General features: G+C 42.1%; 1 protein-coding gene and 1 long non-coding RNA gene across 2 annotated transcripts; one reads left to right on the top strand and one right to left on the bottom strand.

Annotated features, from left to right (window-relative positions):
* Positions 1 to 4,143: 4,143 nt before the first annotated feature.
* On the bottom strand, positions 4,144 to 14,159 carry LOC115150643 (nuclear ubiquitous casein and cyclin-dependent kinase substrate 1). Its single transcript, XM_029694135.1, has 8 exons — positions 13,875 to 14,159; positions 8,279 to 8,328; positions 8,085 to 8,181; positions 7,833 to 7,879; positions 7,504 to 7,653; positions 7,272 to 7,418; positions 6,804 to 6,962; positions 4,144 to 6,645 (listed from the first exon to the last, which is right to left on the bottom strand). Exons 1-8 carry the CDS (start codon positions 13,889 to 13,891, stop codon positions 6,356 to 6,358), a joined length of 957 nt encoding a protein of 318 aa, XP_029549995.1. The 5' UTR covers positions 13,892 to 14,159; the 3' UTR covers positions 4,144 to 6,355.
* Positions 14,160 to 14,284: 125 nt separating this feature from the next.
* LOC115150644 (uncharacterized) lies at positions 14,285 to 15,636 on the top strand. Its single transcript, XR_003867135.1, has 2 exons — positions 14,285 to 14,570; positions 14,977 to 15,636. It is a non-coding gene; the product is annotated as an uncharacterized LOC115150644 (long non-coding RNA).
* Positions 15,637 to 16,041: the final 405 nt, after the last annotated feature.

Raw genomic sequence — 16,041 nt, 5'->3', positions numbered from 1 at the left:
AGTCAGGATAATCAAGAAATGCTTAACATGAGCAGAGAAATTAGTCATGTAGTAGGGCGAATCATGACAGTGCTCAAGCTGAAACAAGCACTTTGAAGGAGAAAAACACATCAAAGTGTTCATGCGCCAGCAATTAAAAGTGCTGAATTAGGCATTTCCAGTGTTAAAGAGGAGAAGGGGAAACAGCACATGAGATCAGTCACACACACACACAAACAAAGTCAGTTAAATGGAACCATGGGTGTAGCAACGCAGGCTTCTTCATGTCTGCGTGTGTGTGTTTACCCCCTCCACACAAAAAGGAGAGGGATAACTCTTGCTCACAGCACCCTGAGGTTTCATCAGTGTGAACGTAGGCCAGTATATCAGCCCCCAATGTGCAGTGAAGTGTTTAGATACACCACTGTAGTCCAAAGTGCATCTTCTGAGTTGTGACATTCTGGCTATGTGAGAAAGGACAGAGGTCTGGCACTCTCTAGCTACAAATGCCATTAAATCAAGACAGACTGAAAATGCAGAGAGTTCGGTAAAGCAGAGATGATGGATGGCCGAGCCACTGTCTGAGCAAAACATTTCACTCATCTCAGTATATTTGCCAACATTCATATGGAAGAATTGTACAGCCTATAATAGTCCACATGACTGTAGTTATAGCCTACTTTCTGTAGCCTATATGTGAAATGAGCACAACTCATTGTGAATACTAACCCACCTTGTCTGCTCACAAAGTTGTTATAAAACACCTGTTTTTAGTTCCTCATTCACACAGACAAGAGCTTATTCTGGAAATTGTGATGTCAAGACATTATACACTGAGTGTACTGCTCTTCGCATGACAGACTGACCAGGTGAATCCAGGTGGAAGCTATGATCCCTTATTGATGTCATTTCTTAAATCCACTTCAATCAGTGTAGATGAAGGGGAGGGCAACTTTGATGGGGGTGGGGGCAACAAAAACACAACTCATCCTGAGGGGCCACAGTGGCTCGTGGGTCTGCGTACCCACATCCAGTAAAAAAAATGTTACCAATCTAAAAATGTTTTGCTGACATGGACTAATTGAGTGACTGCTGATGCACAACCACATTTTTGAAATTGCACCTTGTGTATTCTACTATTCTAACTCTCAACAGTAAGTTGAGAACACAACTGAGTCCCCTCCCCTAAAAAAATAAGGTCCACAGGCCTACAAAAGTGGGATGTGCTTAATGTTTTCTACAGTGTATAGTCTAAAGCATTATAAAAACGTGCCTAATAAACCAAGATCACAAACAATACATCAAAACTAATGAAGAACAAAATCGCTGCCAGTAAAATGATAATAGACTGTTTGAGCTCTAGGTTAACTGACTGACTGAAGTGCAGTATATCCACACCGCATCAAACTCTACAACATTAGAGATGCGTTTAAAGTTACTGTACCTTTTAAACCCCAGTAGTTGAACCTGCAGCTTCATTCTGCAGAGGTCGTGGAGACAGTGCACGTACTTGGAGATGCTTCCAAGTTCTGTAGAGTAACAGTCTGCCTGACTGTCTAATGCAATTGCATTGGGGGGAAAAAGTAAGTTAGATAACAAAATACTTTACATATCAATATGCACAAAACATTTGATATTGATAGGCCATGATAACAGAATGATTGACATACCGGTACATTGTCTGCAAAAGCAGAGGTTCTGTATAGTGGAATGCCCTCTTTATGTCCAGTCCTATTGATGTGAAATGTCCACCAATGTATTTGCAGCTGCCAATCAGATGTTTGTGTTTCATGGTTGTTCAATCAAGTTTAATGATTCAGATTGGCAGGGCATAGAGGATTCTAGTCTATTGATAAGGTGCATCTCAATAGTCTACTCAACAGTGGTTTGCTCTTCTTGTCTCCTCTCCTTCCCTTCATCTGTACTGATGACTAGACAGGTGATATTTCCAGTGGGAATCTACCATATTGTTTTCACCTATTCTGTGACTACAAATTAGTGTTAAAGAAGGGGATGAGGCCACTAGACTAGATTACTGTGATGCACCCGTAGACTGCATGGAAACAGTGCCACTTTGTGGCTAACACTGTGTAGTGCCGAGGTTGGGCCCTTGGAGAAAAAGTCCCCTGGAATAGAGCCCCACAGTGAAAGTTCATAATACCCATAAAACCTAGCAGTCAAACAGGGAAATGGTTCCAATTGTTATTCCACCATTCATTTATCCTATAGGGAATTGAGAAAACATTTAAATAAGGGCAGTGTTTCCTGTAGGCTTACCCTGGCGTGATGTTTTGATAACCGTGTAAATCTCTCTCGGACAAGGTGACTTTTATCAAAATATTCGGCAAAATTTACTCACAGATTCAAACATTCTAATTAGCATAAAAGTAAGCATGCAAGACTACAAATCCCTGCAAGTTCCTGCACATCATCTCTAGCTGACACCTTTGCTAAGAGGTATTGTTTCAATGTAAAACTTGCATAAGGCATTTCACAGAATTGTCCATTTAAAGAAATGTAGCAAAATGTATTCATTACTAAATTTAGCTAAAATAAAATTGTTAATCCAGAGAATCTTACCTTTGGCTCGATTTGGCAGTCTCGTCCAGATCATCATGACATTTGTAGTTCTTTATGATAGCCACATTAGCATTTAATTTTTGTCGGGTAAATACAGGCAAATATATTAATAAAAGTCACCTTGTCCGTGAGACATTTACATGGTTATCAGAATGTCACACCAGGGTAAGCCTACACAAAACACAGGCCTTATTTTAAGTGTTTCTAAAATCCCCTATGGGAAAAATGAATGGTGGAAAAATGATTAGAACCATTTCCTTGTTTGACCGCTAGGTTTTGTGGGTATTATGACTCTATGAGCCCCACATCACTCACACATAAAACAGAGGTCGACATCAGAAAACAACTAGTTAAATCCATATAAAAAGTAGGTTGCCTTTATTAGAAGCCGGGAAACCAAAATGTCTTCAACATCATTGTTGTCAATATTTTGTAAGACCACAATATTGTTTTCTTCATCATCATCACTGCTCACTTTTCCACAACATGCAAAAGATTCAAGAGTTCAACGTTCCCTTTCCACACCACTGACAAAAGCTTCTCGGCGCCATCACCTGTAAGAATCACAATTTTGCTTAAATTGTACTAGCAATGTAAATGTAAGCTACATAGAAAATACTAATGAAAAGCAATATAAATGCAGGGATACTGAAGAAAGCATGGGAAAGAGCAAATCCATGATTTATCATGGTTATGTCTTCATGTTAAACAGGGGGATTCAAATCTGGCCCCAGCACTGCTTGTTTTCATCCTTCCCCTCTAATAAGGGCCTGATTCAGACCTGGGACACCAGTGACAATCATTCGGTTATCGAGCATAAAAAAAGCCCAGTAGTATGGATCTCATACTCCTGTGTGGGAGCCCCTGCTGCCTGAACACAGAAACCCCATACAGTACAAGCATTCAGTGACATTCAGGAATATGATAGAAGCCCTATACTAAGATGACCAATCTAAATGAACTCCTAACCCCAAGGCCTTTGTGTAGAAAAGGATTGAATTAGGTATAATCAATATGGTCAAAGGGCTAGGGGTCGGTTTGGAATTAGGCAAATAAACTTATCCACTGCAGTCAGGAGGGTAACAGTGAAAGTGCACCAAAACCAAGGTTCAGTTTGGGTCTGCTCAAACAGCTTCTAGGGCATGTGTTTACAGTCTTGGGGTCTTGGTATTGGTCAGAACACATCATTGGGCATGAAGGATAGGCCAACAAAATATATACATACAGTCATCCCCTGGTATAACGACAGCTTCCATCTTGGTCAGCTAGGTCTTTTATTTGATTACATGTCAGACACCCCCTCCTCATCCTCTTGTTCTATGGCTTCAGTTGGTCATCAGAGGCAGAGCAGTCATTTGCTGAAGTCCAAAGCGACCCATAATGCCCTAGGCAGTACTGTAGACTGGGTGAAAACATTTCAGATCTACAGGATTGTCTGAGGATTAGGGGGCTAGGGATAGGTTTAGTATTCACCCTAAACACAATAACATCCCCTCCAATCCACATGTATCACACCATACACAGTGCCTCCTCCAGTTCAGCAGGACCAAGGGAAAATAAGGCAATAAGAAACAGATTCAATCTTTAAGCATCCAAACTCATTTTAATAACTGGTAGAGTTCATTCTCAGCTAAAACAATAATGAATCCATATAGACCAAGAACACTTTTTGATACCATAGGTTTGGCTCAAAAGTTTTTCAACCCAGGGAGGAGTTGAAAAACAGCACTCATTTCATGCCGTCTCTCACCTCTGCACTATTTGCAGATCAGAAACAACCAGGAAGGCATAAGCAGTGGTTTGACCTATATTCCTTCATATTGCTGTCACCTATCCAGTCATATCAGATCTCTGCAGGGCAGAGTAGGGGAAATACAGCTAGTGTTTCTTGGGTGAGGAGGAGAGCAGAGGTGTAGAGCAAAACATTAGCTGGCATCAAGCTTCTGTGAGAGGGAGTGAGTATGAATGAAGGAGATGAGAGTAATAAAATGAGAGAAAGGAAGTGAGTGGAACAGAAAGGAGGGATTGCTGGGTCTGCTCTCCCAGACAGTTATAACACAGCAGAAAAACAGATGGATAGGGTCAACTTTTCTTTAAAATCAAGATAAATTTTATTTATTTTCTTAAAAAACAAACATTACAAAAAAATCTGAATAGAGAAGTAAAGCAAACCAACAAAAAAAACATTCCATTTGGGGACTCAAAAAAAAAAAACCGCTCTCGATTCAATTTAAAAAAGCTTGGGGATGCCTGGCACAAAGGGTTGAACAAGAGAGGATGCTCTGTGTGTATGTGTCATGCCCAGCACAGAGGCATCCAAAGCTTCTAACATCTCTGAACCACAAACCAAAGGTAGAGGGCATAGGGTGAGGAAACACCAAATCCCTTGAGCGCCATCACACCCTCGCACTGTAGTAATACTAGCACACAGTAAAGACACATAAAGAAGAGGTTCTCGGAGGGCTGATCTAGGACCTGCTTCCATGACCCCCTCAAATCACCACATCATTAACTGTTTACAGCTCATAGCAGAAGCTCAGAGCACTCACTCTGTCTAAAGCACAATAACACACTGCTACTCCAAAGCAGTGATCTTCAACTCTGTTCCTTCTAGCACATTACTGAACCGTTACATATTCAATAACAAAACAAGCTTTGTGTATGTGTTAAACTGAAAGTCCTTGACACAGGGCCAGGGCATAACCTCAAGAGTAGGGGGAAATATAACAGAGCATTAATTCAACTAAGTTAACTTTAAAATAACAACCATAAAACCTTCCTGTTAAAACATGTGTTTGAGAGAGTTTCAAAAGCACAGTGTCTGTCTGCACAGTGCTATGGGGTTAGTTGGCCTAGGACCTCAGTGAGGGCAATCTAGATACAGGGAAATAGACAGGAAACACAGACATCATATCCTCCCTCAAGAGTCTCCAGTGTGGCCCTCGCTGATTCGTCAGCGGTGGGTTCCGACTGAACCAATGGGTAGTGTTGCACAGTGAATAAAGTGCTTTGATTGAACACCAGCAGTCCACTGACAAACCAGGATGGAGAGGGAGACCCTAACCTAGACTGGCTGAACAAACCCAGGGATCAGTTAGTAATCCCTGATCTAACACTACTGGATAGGCAAAAGCAAGAGTTACACTACATTGCTTTCACCTATCCAGTCATGTCAGACCAGAGATTACTTGAGGAGGAGAGGGGAGACGGAGAACAGGAGTAGAAAGAAAATGGCTGTAGAAAGTGTATTTTTTATAGAAGGCTCACTTGCACACACACACACCTGCAGAGTGAAAACTAACGACTCTACACACCAAGCGACTGTTGAGGACGGATCCCTACTAGCACTGAGCTCTCAGAAAGGCAAACTAACAAAGCCGAAAAAAACTGTTTTCTGATATTCACACAGACTTGTGTAGGAAAGACTAATGCAGTCACTGCAGAGAAGGAGATGAGAAATGAGAGGAAAAGTGAGCCAGTGGAGGTGTAGCTGAACAGAGCGGACAGTGATCGGGGGATGGGACAGAGAGAGTCAAATCTCACGTTCTTTCCTTCCATCCCTCACAGCCATATGGTGGTATACATGTTCTCATGCACAGACACTGTCCTCAGTCAGTCATTCATTAGGGGAAGATAAAAACTAAACACTAAACAACAAAACCACGAGGTTCAAACCATTGAGCCAGGCCACCACGGAAACCGAAATAAAACCCTCTAAACCAAGAGAAACAAAACAAAAAACGTAAGGTTAAGAGAGAAAGATGTGGAAGGGGAGAGAGGTGGAACTTCTGTGGGGCTAGTCTTCCCCAGAGGGCGCGTCCTCTTCCGAACCGTCCTCCTCCTCTTCCTCCTCCTCCTCGGCGTCTTCCTTTTCCTTCTTCTCCTTCCCAGGTGTCTCCTTTGTTTTCTTGGGAGCGGGGGAGGAGTCTTTCTTCACCACCTCCTCCTCCTCCTCTTCTTCTTCTTCTTCCTCCTCCAGAGGGCTCTCTGGCTCCTCCTCTTCCTCCTCTTTGGGCGAGCTCTTCTCTGGGGCCTTGGCGGCGCTTGGGCGACCTTTACCCTTTCCTTTCATTGGGCTGGGGGTCACTGGGAGAGGAGGCACACACAGTTAGGGATACACATTCATTCAATTATGTTTTGAGGCTAGGAGGATACAAAAACTTCATCGAAAACCAGCCTGTACAACAACCTATGCCTTTAGTTCCGAAGGATATGGGTGATTGATTCATAGTGAGCAGTCCTACCGGTGGCCTTTAGTCTTGGTTTGGGGGATTTCTTCTCCTTCCTCTCCGGCCTGCTCCGTCTGATCACCTTCTTGCTGCTCCTCTTGCTCTTGGAGCGGCCGTAGTCACTATCATCATCATCCTCAACCATGAAGTCTTCATCACTGCCCGACTCATCAGCTAGAGAGGAGAGGGGGACGAGTTAGTGATTATTGGTAATTTCACCTGACAAATGTCACTTTCCATATTGGTTTAATTTACGCTCCATGAAAGCCATTCATGTGGTTTATTTATAGTTTATAAAGCACTGTGGTTGATATACGCTCAATGTAATACTGAGTGGTTGACTTATGATCCATGTAGGCCTGCTCAGTGCTGTGTAGATAACTTAAAGTTTCAGTGTACATTTTTGTGGTTGTGTCAGTAGGACTATAGTGTAGAGTGGTTGACTTATGGTCCAGGTAGGTCCGTTTTGAGTGGTTGACTTACGGTCTGGGAAGGCCTCCTCTTGGTCTTCGCGTTCCTCGTCCTCGCTGCCCCCGTCTCCCAGCAGGATTTCTCTCTGTTTGGACACGGCCTTGGTGGCAGCCTGGCGCACCGTACGCACCTTACGACTCACCTCCTCATCACTGTCATCTACACACAGAAAGATGTAGTCAGGTTATAACACAGTCGATATAACCGGCACACACACACACACACCTCAGTGTATGAGTCTTACCAGCAGGTCGTTTTCTCTTGGGTGTCCTCTTAGCGGGCTTTGCCACCTTGGCCGTTTTTCCCTTTTTCCCTCGTTTAGCTTCAAAGTCACTCCCTCCATCCTCGTCATCCTCCTCTCCAAAGTCGTTGCCTTCATCACTACCAAAGTCATCTGCACCCAAACAGAAATATTCACCACTAGCACGGTCCCAAAACATCTCCTATCCCTAATCCCCTTTCAATAGCCCATACACCTAGTTAGACCCAAACCCCTATAACCTTAGCATCATCAATTTATCAGAAATGAAGATTTAACAAACATAATATTGTTAATCAACCAGAATGGCTTACCTGCTGAATCATTTTTGGATTTTGAGAGCTTTTCATCAGAATCCTCACTGAAACCAAAAACAACAACTGAGCAACAAGCACAAAAGGAGGCAGATACAGTTCCTCTACACATCAAGACCGGATATTATAGAACCGCTTAATCTTGAGTTGAGCCCTCAACTCGTATTTCAAAATAATACTTGATGACAACGTGAGATGTTCACTGAAGTGCGAGTTAGGATTCAGCCTTGTGCTGCTGTTCTCTGGGCTCACCTGTCCTCCTGCGAGTTCTTTGAACGCTTGCGCTTCACCTCACGAGGAGCCGCACGAGGCTTCTTAGGCTTGTCTGAGTTCCTCCCATATTCCTCATCTACAAGGGAAGGAAAAAGGGGTTACACACTCACAGTTTAGCTACAGGGGAGAGGGGTTGCAGTTGTACACACACACTCTCTCTCCTGCCCTCTCACCTGCATCATCAGACTCTTGGAATTGTGAGTAATTCACCACCTTCTTGTTCCTGTGAAGTAAACAAACAGCCAATCAGAAATTCCCTTTACTGTTTCTAGTCAGTTAGGAGGACTGTTGTTGTAGAACAAAACATGCAGAAATAATAATCGTCACAGCCATTCACTACTGTACGGGTTACATGCTGTCAGGGGAACCCAGTCATCTTACTCAGCCCTCTCCTCACAGAGGATACAATAAGGCTAAAGGGTACAAATTAATCGTCTAATGTGGCTATTCATCTGCACCAATCTCAACACACAGGGTTGATTAAAGATAAATGGAGGATCATGTCTTTTGAATGTCCAATGCTTTATGTGAGTCCAGATGGGCTCAATTATATAATGTTAGCTATGTAGACCTACCTTGTTCACAAATACACTTTTCAAAATCATGCTGCTCTGAACAATACCGTGCTGGCTGGAATATTGGCCTGATAATATCTTGTGGTGGTGACTCAAGACCATGCTAGCCCACTGATTTTATGATCGGCATTGGCCCTAGGAACTAAGAGAAGTCTTCAGATTAGAGATTAGACAAATTTAACACTATGAACCACATCTGGATCATATAAAATGCCCAACTCTATATGGTTCTTATCTCTAGTAAGAGGATAATGTGTGTCAAAATGCAGCCAAAGATTTCAGACGCAACAGGGTTATCAAATCTCAGCTCCCTCTATTCTACCACACTCAGCAGTATGTGTTGCATGCGTTTTAATAATCAAGCTCCCTCACACAGACAGGGAGTTTTAGTAAACTGGTGTCCCACTTCTCCAGTTTCAAGGGCTCATTTGGGAATGTGGATGAGTGGAATGGTTGAACGCACTTACACACACACACCCCACATTCTGAATTAAATGTTTGCCCCCCCAGTTCTATCATTGCACTGTGATACAAAAAGTGGCATCTGTGCCTTAAGAGTGGTAGGATAGGCTGTTTGGCAGTATGAGCTGCCTGGATTTAAGATGGACACCCCAGAATGTGCGAATGGCAGCTGTTGTCTGTGTGTGTTGTGCTTTTTCTCTGACGTGTAAAAGCAAGCACAACAAAAACTGGCTACTTTTATTTGACTGACGTAGCTGGCAAGGTAACTGCTGTTTGACATAACAGAAGAAAAAATAATATTTCCAGTGCTGAGTTAGTAGTGTAACTGACATGTAACATTAGCTAATGCGTTACATGTTTCAACCCCTCTCGACTGAAGTTCTATCTGCTAGTAGCTAGTAGCTACTAGCCTCTAGCTATATGTCAGGTAGCAGTATCTAACAGCTGTTGTGTGCATGGAAATGTTTTGTAGCCTTCGTTTTGTCCTGTTTCAACAAAAGTAATTAGCCAAGTTAATTTTTCACCAGCTGATGTACCATTAGAGCTAGCTCACTAACTTTAGCTATTATTTTTGCCTCAATCACACTAGACCTGAATCAAACTATGAAACCTGCAGCCAAATGATTGAAGACCAATATTCTGACATTTGACAGAGCAGTGTGAGTTTTTATTAGAAACAGCAGGGTCAGGCAACCACGGAAGACCAGTCTGACTGCGCTGAGGCAAACTTTTGCAGGTTACATTTCTATTTAACTAGGCAAGTCAGTTAAGATCAAATTCTTAATTACAATGATGGCCTAACCCGGCTAAACCCAGACCACGCTGGGCAAATTGTGCGCCACCCTATGGGACTCCCAATCATGGTTGGTTGTGATACAGCCTGGATTCGAGCCAGGGTGTCTGTAGTGACGTTTCTAGCACTGAGATGCAGTGCCTTAGACCGCTGCGCCACTCTCTTTGCATCTAACACTGGACAAGCCAAAAGATTGAAACTATTTTAAGGCAGTCTGACAAAAGTTGATAGGCTTTTTCCAACGACACAAAACAAAAATCTGAGGAAGACACTATTAATGATAATGAATGGATACAGATATGTTGGAATGCCCAGTCATGTTCATATAATCTCAGACATAAATGACTGCAGTTTAAGACCATCCATTACCTCAAATAACCGCTACCCCCTGTATATAGCCTGGGCATTGTTATTTTACTGCTGCTCTTTAATCATTTTGTACTTTTATTTATTTTTTCTTGTTTGTATTTTTCTTAAAACTGCATTGTTGGTTAAGGGCTTGTAAGTAAACATTTCACTGTAAGGTCTACACCTGTTGTATTCGGGCGCATGACCAAAATTGACTTGATTCATATATGCCAATGAAAATGAATATCATGGACTCAAATGTAATTCCTCTGCTGGAGGTGTAAAACACAAAAAGGGACATATTTGCATATGTTATGCTCTTGTGAAGGCTGGCTGAATTCTGGTAAAGGGTATGTTCTTTTATCGAAGCATGTTTACAGATTCTCCCCCCCCCCATTTTTGTTTGCTTGGAAATGTTGATACTGGAGACATCAGAAGTGTAATCTAGGATTTATAGTGGCTAAGAAATGCATTACCATTAAATTGGAAGGTTGGTTATCCTCCCACAATGGATGGCAGAAATGTAATGCATCACTAGATTTGATTCATTACAACATTAAAAGGTATACTGTGCAACTTTCATAAGGTCTGGATTCCTTATATGGAATACTGTACAACAAAAGGAGTCAGTTTTGAAAACATGCCCACTTAAGGAGAGATACCTATTCAGGCAATCCCTAACTGCTGGGCTGCCCAGTCATGGCCCTGGGGGTTTGCAGTACTGTTAGTTAATGAATGTTTCACTAAGATCCTAAAGCTGAGTTGGGGCGCTGCAGGGTGGTGGATCCCTAGGGGTAGGACAGGGCAATCCAGCTATAGTGTTCACAAGTAAAAACAGCACGACAGTACTATTAGGCCTATATGAATTACAGTACCCTCCATAATTATTGGGACAGCTAATAATTTTTTCTTCTTTTGGCTCTATGCTCCAAGTTCGGATTTGAAATCAAACAATGATGTTTAAGTGCAGACTGTCAGCTTTAATTTGAGGGGGTATTTTCATCTGTATTGGGTGAACCGTTTAGAAATTAGAGCACTTGTTGTACATAGTCCCTCCCCATTTTAGGGATCAAAAGTATTGGGCCAAATTCACTTGTATGTATATTAAAAAGTAGTAAAAAGTATTTGGTCCCACATTCATAGCACACAATGACTACATCAAGCTTGTGACTCCACACATTTGTTGGATGCATTTGCTGTTTGTTTCAGATCATTTTGTGCCCAATTGAAATGAATGGTAAATAATGTATTGTCATTTTGGAGTCATGTTTATTGTAAATAAGAATAGAATGTTCCTAAACACTTCTACATTAATGTGGATGCTACCATGATTACCGATAATCCTGAATGAATCGTGAATGATGATTACGGTAGTGAGAAAGTTAGATGCACAAATATCATACCCCTTCAAATGCTAACCTCACCCGTTGTTGTAAAGGTGAGAAAAAGAGCTCTACAGGGGGTATTTAAAAAAAACATAACCTTTATTTAACTAAGTAAGTCAGTTAAGAACAAATTCTTATTTACAATGACGGCCTACCCCGGCCAAACCCAGACAACGCTGGGCCAATTGTGCGCCACCCTATGGGAATCCCAATCATGGCCAGATGTGATAGCCTGGATTTGAACCAAGGACTGTAGTGACACCTCTTGCACTGAGATGCAGTGCCTTAGACCGCTGCACCACTCAGGAGCCCGCATCTATACTTTCTCACTCATCATTCAAGATTATCCATAATCATGGTAGAATCCACATTCATGTTGAAGTGTTTAGAAACATATGTGTAGAAATGCTAAATTATCTTTGGATGCCCAAGAAAATTCTGAGGGAGGACCCCTGTCAGGTTATGCCCCCCACTTCTAAAACCAAAGTTTTGCCTCTGCACACACACACTACAGGTGACAGACACACTGCTGACCACAGGCCATGCTCAATGTAATACACACCTTCAGAGCTGTGCTGTAATATACACACAGGCATACAGAACCTACATACAGTTGTCTTGCTCTGGTAAACGTGCACACATGGATCAGAACCATAAACCTTGGATTTTGTATTATATTTTGCCACCTCCCTGACCTCCCAACACACAAGTGACTGGAAGCACCCTTATTGTAATATTATTGGCTAACAGTACCATACAAGGTTAAATTAGCTAACGGGAGCGAGGAAGAGTCGTCAGGGCAATAAGTCATTTTACAAGCGGTTAGATTGCAAGGGCAGGGCCTGTCGCCACCTACCACAGACAGACAGGCCGAAAGCTGACCACCACTAGAACAGTGACCGTAATGAGCCAACATATCGAGGGACTGGGTCCCGCGAATTACCTGGAAGGAATAGAGCCTGGGTTACCTGCGACACCACATCGCCACTTTTTTTGTTGTTGCATATCAGTTGGCGCAATATCGGTTTCATTGTTTGTGGAAGCCAACTAAACTCCACGATTTACGACGGAATTGAGCGGCGACTAGTGTGGGCAGACTGGACCGATGTCACAAATGTACAAACACGATGGATTTCAGCACCCAAAAATAGCCCGCAGTTACACACGACATTGTTCAGTGTAATTGGGGCCTGAAATCTGTGTTATATATATCAAAACGTAATTTTATGCGACCTCTGCCGTCCACACTAGTCGCCGCTCTAATCATCAAACCGTGGAGTTGAGTTTAATCGTCTCTTTGCGGTTACAGTGTTGCAACATTCAGCTAGCGCGTGCTTCGCTTCCGATAGCATGCTACATTGTATCAACAAGTATCGTCCATTTGTTAGTGGTTATCATGAGATACAAAGACGATTTTATTCTTCGCTCAAACGCGACCCTTTCGGTCTTTTCAGGCAGTGAAGAGCTAGGCATGGGGGGTGTGGTGACTTCTAAAGCCACTCCGCCCCCTCTGACACACTTCCAGTGTTCATTTACTGCCATCAGTGAAAATGTAGTTCCTCCGCTCTCCCCTTCTCCTACCGCGTTTTCACTGAAAACCAACAAGGCTGCCTTCGGCCTTTTTAAAATGTCATTGTTCCCTAGTAATAACACCATTAAAATATAAGACAATTGCATTTTAAATGTAGATATTTGGAGTTAGTGTAGACGTCGCAAGGCTGCGCGCTAACAATAGCACATCCCATGAGCCGATGTCTACCTCCAGCCCTGGTTTTTATTAGCTTTTCGGTCTCCCGTCGATGAATGGGTAGCCATATTCCCCAGTCTGTCTCCTTACCCTTTCACGCAAAATACCAGGCCATGCCACAGTCCAGGGAACATATAAAACAATGGTAAATCTGACAAACATAAGGTTAGTGCACCAAATGATGCTCGCGTTGGATCGTTTTTTAGGCATGATTTGCACCAGATGCACGCACACTCGCAATACAGACATTTCAACCCAACCATGGCAAACAGTCCACATAGTAAGGAATCATGATATCAAGTGCGTGCACGACAAGAAAAAAAACATTTACATAAATGTTTAATCAAATAAACGCAACGGTGACCAAAATGCACAACATGGTAGCGACGTGCGTGTTGCCTGCGAAAGGCAACGTGCACACCGTGCAGCCTCAGCGGAGGACATATTAGAAAAACCTACCTCACTGGTCTTGACATTTTGCAGAAATACTGTAGAGGTTAAGAATGTAAGAAAGGGGAAAGGAAATCCAGAAAAATAAAAACAAAATCGTCCCACTCTGCAACTCCAAAGGGCGCAACGAGACCTTGCAACTCCGACGCCCCGACTACTGCGTAAAACTAAATCTACGGCAACGATTTGTCTTCCAAACGCGATTTTAGTTAAAATTTTTACCTTCAGCTACTCAAAATGGTGAATAAAACAAACTGAAACTGCAGCCTATGCGCAACCTAACAGGTGGCCCTTGGCATAAAGGACCGCCCATCGTCGCCGCTGAGAGGAGAGCATCAAGACTCCAAAGCTTCCATTGGGCAGTTTGAATGATAATTTACTTTTTGTTTGGATGTTTTAGTTGCTCATCAAACCCAGTGGTTCAACCCATTTACCCTCCCCCCTTTCAATGATAGGTTGAGAAGGCACTGCTAAGAAAACAAAAAGAGGCCCTCAGTGTGGATGTAAGTTGCCCGAATTTGTGTTCGAAATGACCACAATGTAACTTTCTACTGGGAAATATGCCTGCCAGCGTGTAGTTACATGAGTGTCTATAGAAGGCTATGCATTTGCAATGGTTTTATTTTCCACTGAGGAGGGCTTGGGGTATGGACACTGTATCCCCAGGCACTAAATTGTAAGCTTACTTGCACAGAAGACAGACAGGTATAAATGTGGTTCTACTGTTTGAAAAATAGTGCAGAGTAATAGCCTCTTCACCAGTATCAGAATGTCCAAACAACTATCTGATGTTAAATGCAAAGAATTTGAAACCGAAAAATATACATCAGGTTTTAGGCTACATCTACAGTATAGCTTTTCCCTGTCAATATTTGAAGGTGAGGGACATGGGCTGTGCCTACAATAAATCCCTTAATTTTATACTGATGACACAATACAGCTTGGAGGGGGGTATTCTGATACTGTCTTTAGTCATAGTTTTTCTTTGTTGACAAATATCCTTGACATTTGAAGAGATTGTCTCGTGATGAATGAGAGGATTGTGCTGAGACTGTTTGATTGTTAGAATATGTGTATTATCTATTTCACGTGTGTTTTTCTCTGTCCATAGCAAAGTGAGGAGCTGGAATTATTGTGGATCTCCAAGGACATGAATCCATTAATCGCTTGAAGGCCTCCATTACCTGCATTTAGCCTCCACTACACAGCCACAGAGCACTAGTAATGATAATGTAATTCATTTCAATAGAGAACATTTAGAATTAGAATAAAGAGAACTCCATGGAGGATGCACAAGTAGGATGGACTGAGAGTTGTTTTCTGGGAAAAGGGGATTTTAAATAACCGATGTCCATCACTAACAACCCAATGGGCACACCACGTAATTTCAATGTAGAGAATTGGGTAATATTTGGTGGATAGGTTGATCAATGAGATTCCAACCTATTTTTACCCACTCAAAAAAACTGCCTAAAGTTTGTTGAATTCCCAATGTGTTATCGCTATGCTTTCAACCATCTAACAGCACAACCAAATTGGAATGGAAAATCTATGTCGGATTTCTGGTTTAGTTGTCACCAAAATGTGTTACCATAGTGCTTTCAACCATTTAAAAGCACACCAAAGTTCAAATGGGAGTACAATGTCAGATATTTTGTTAATTTATACAACAACTTAATGTGTTATCACTGTGCTTCAAATTATAACACAACCAAATGGCCTGGATCGCAATTGAGATTATTAAAGTACATGGTGCAAGTTCTCAAAGCCATTTGAGATTCTGTGCAGATTATTATAGCAATTGTGAAGATTTCCACACCCCTGCGACCCTGAACATGCACACTTTCTATGATTACATAAGAAGACATTTATTTTTCCAAATTTTCAAAATGTGGCCAATGATGTGCTACTCATTTTAAGGTTAAATAAATACTGTTACATTAGTTTATAAGACAGCCTTAAAGGGATACTTCAGGATTTTGGCAATGAGGCCCTTTATCTACTTCCCCAGAGTCAGATGAACTATGAGATACAGTCTTTATGTCTCTGCGTGCAGTTTGAAGGAAGTTGCTAACTAGCGCTAGTGCAATTGCTAAATTGTAGACTACCAGTCATTGCGCTAATGCTAGTTAGCATTGGACACAGTGACATAAAAATGGTATCCACAAGTTCATCT

The sequence above is a fragment of the Salmo trutta genome, chromosome 16 (assembly GCF_901001165.1).
Source record: "Salmo trutta chromosome 16, fSalTru1.1, whole genome shotgun sequence".
In the NCBI taxonomy this organism is placed as follows: domain Eukaryota; kingdom Metazoa; phylum Chordata; class Actinopteri; order Salmoniformes; family Salmonidae; genus Salmo; species Salmo trutta.
The sequence above is the reverse complement of the archived record's forward strand: the minus strand, read 5'-3'. Positions and strand labels throughout refer to the sequence as shown.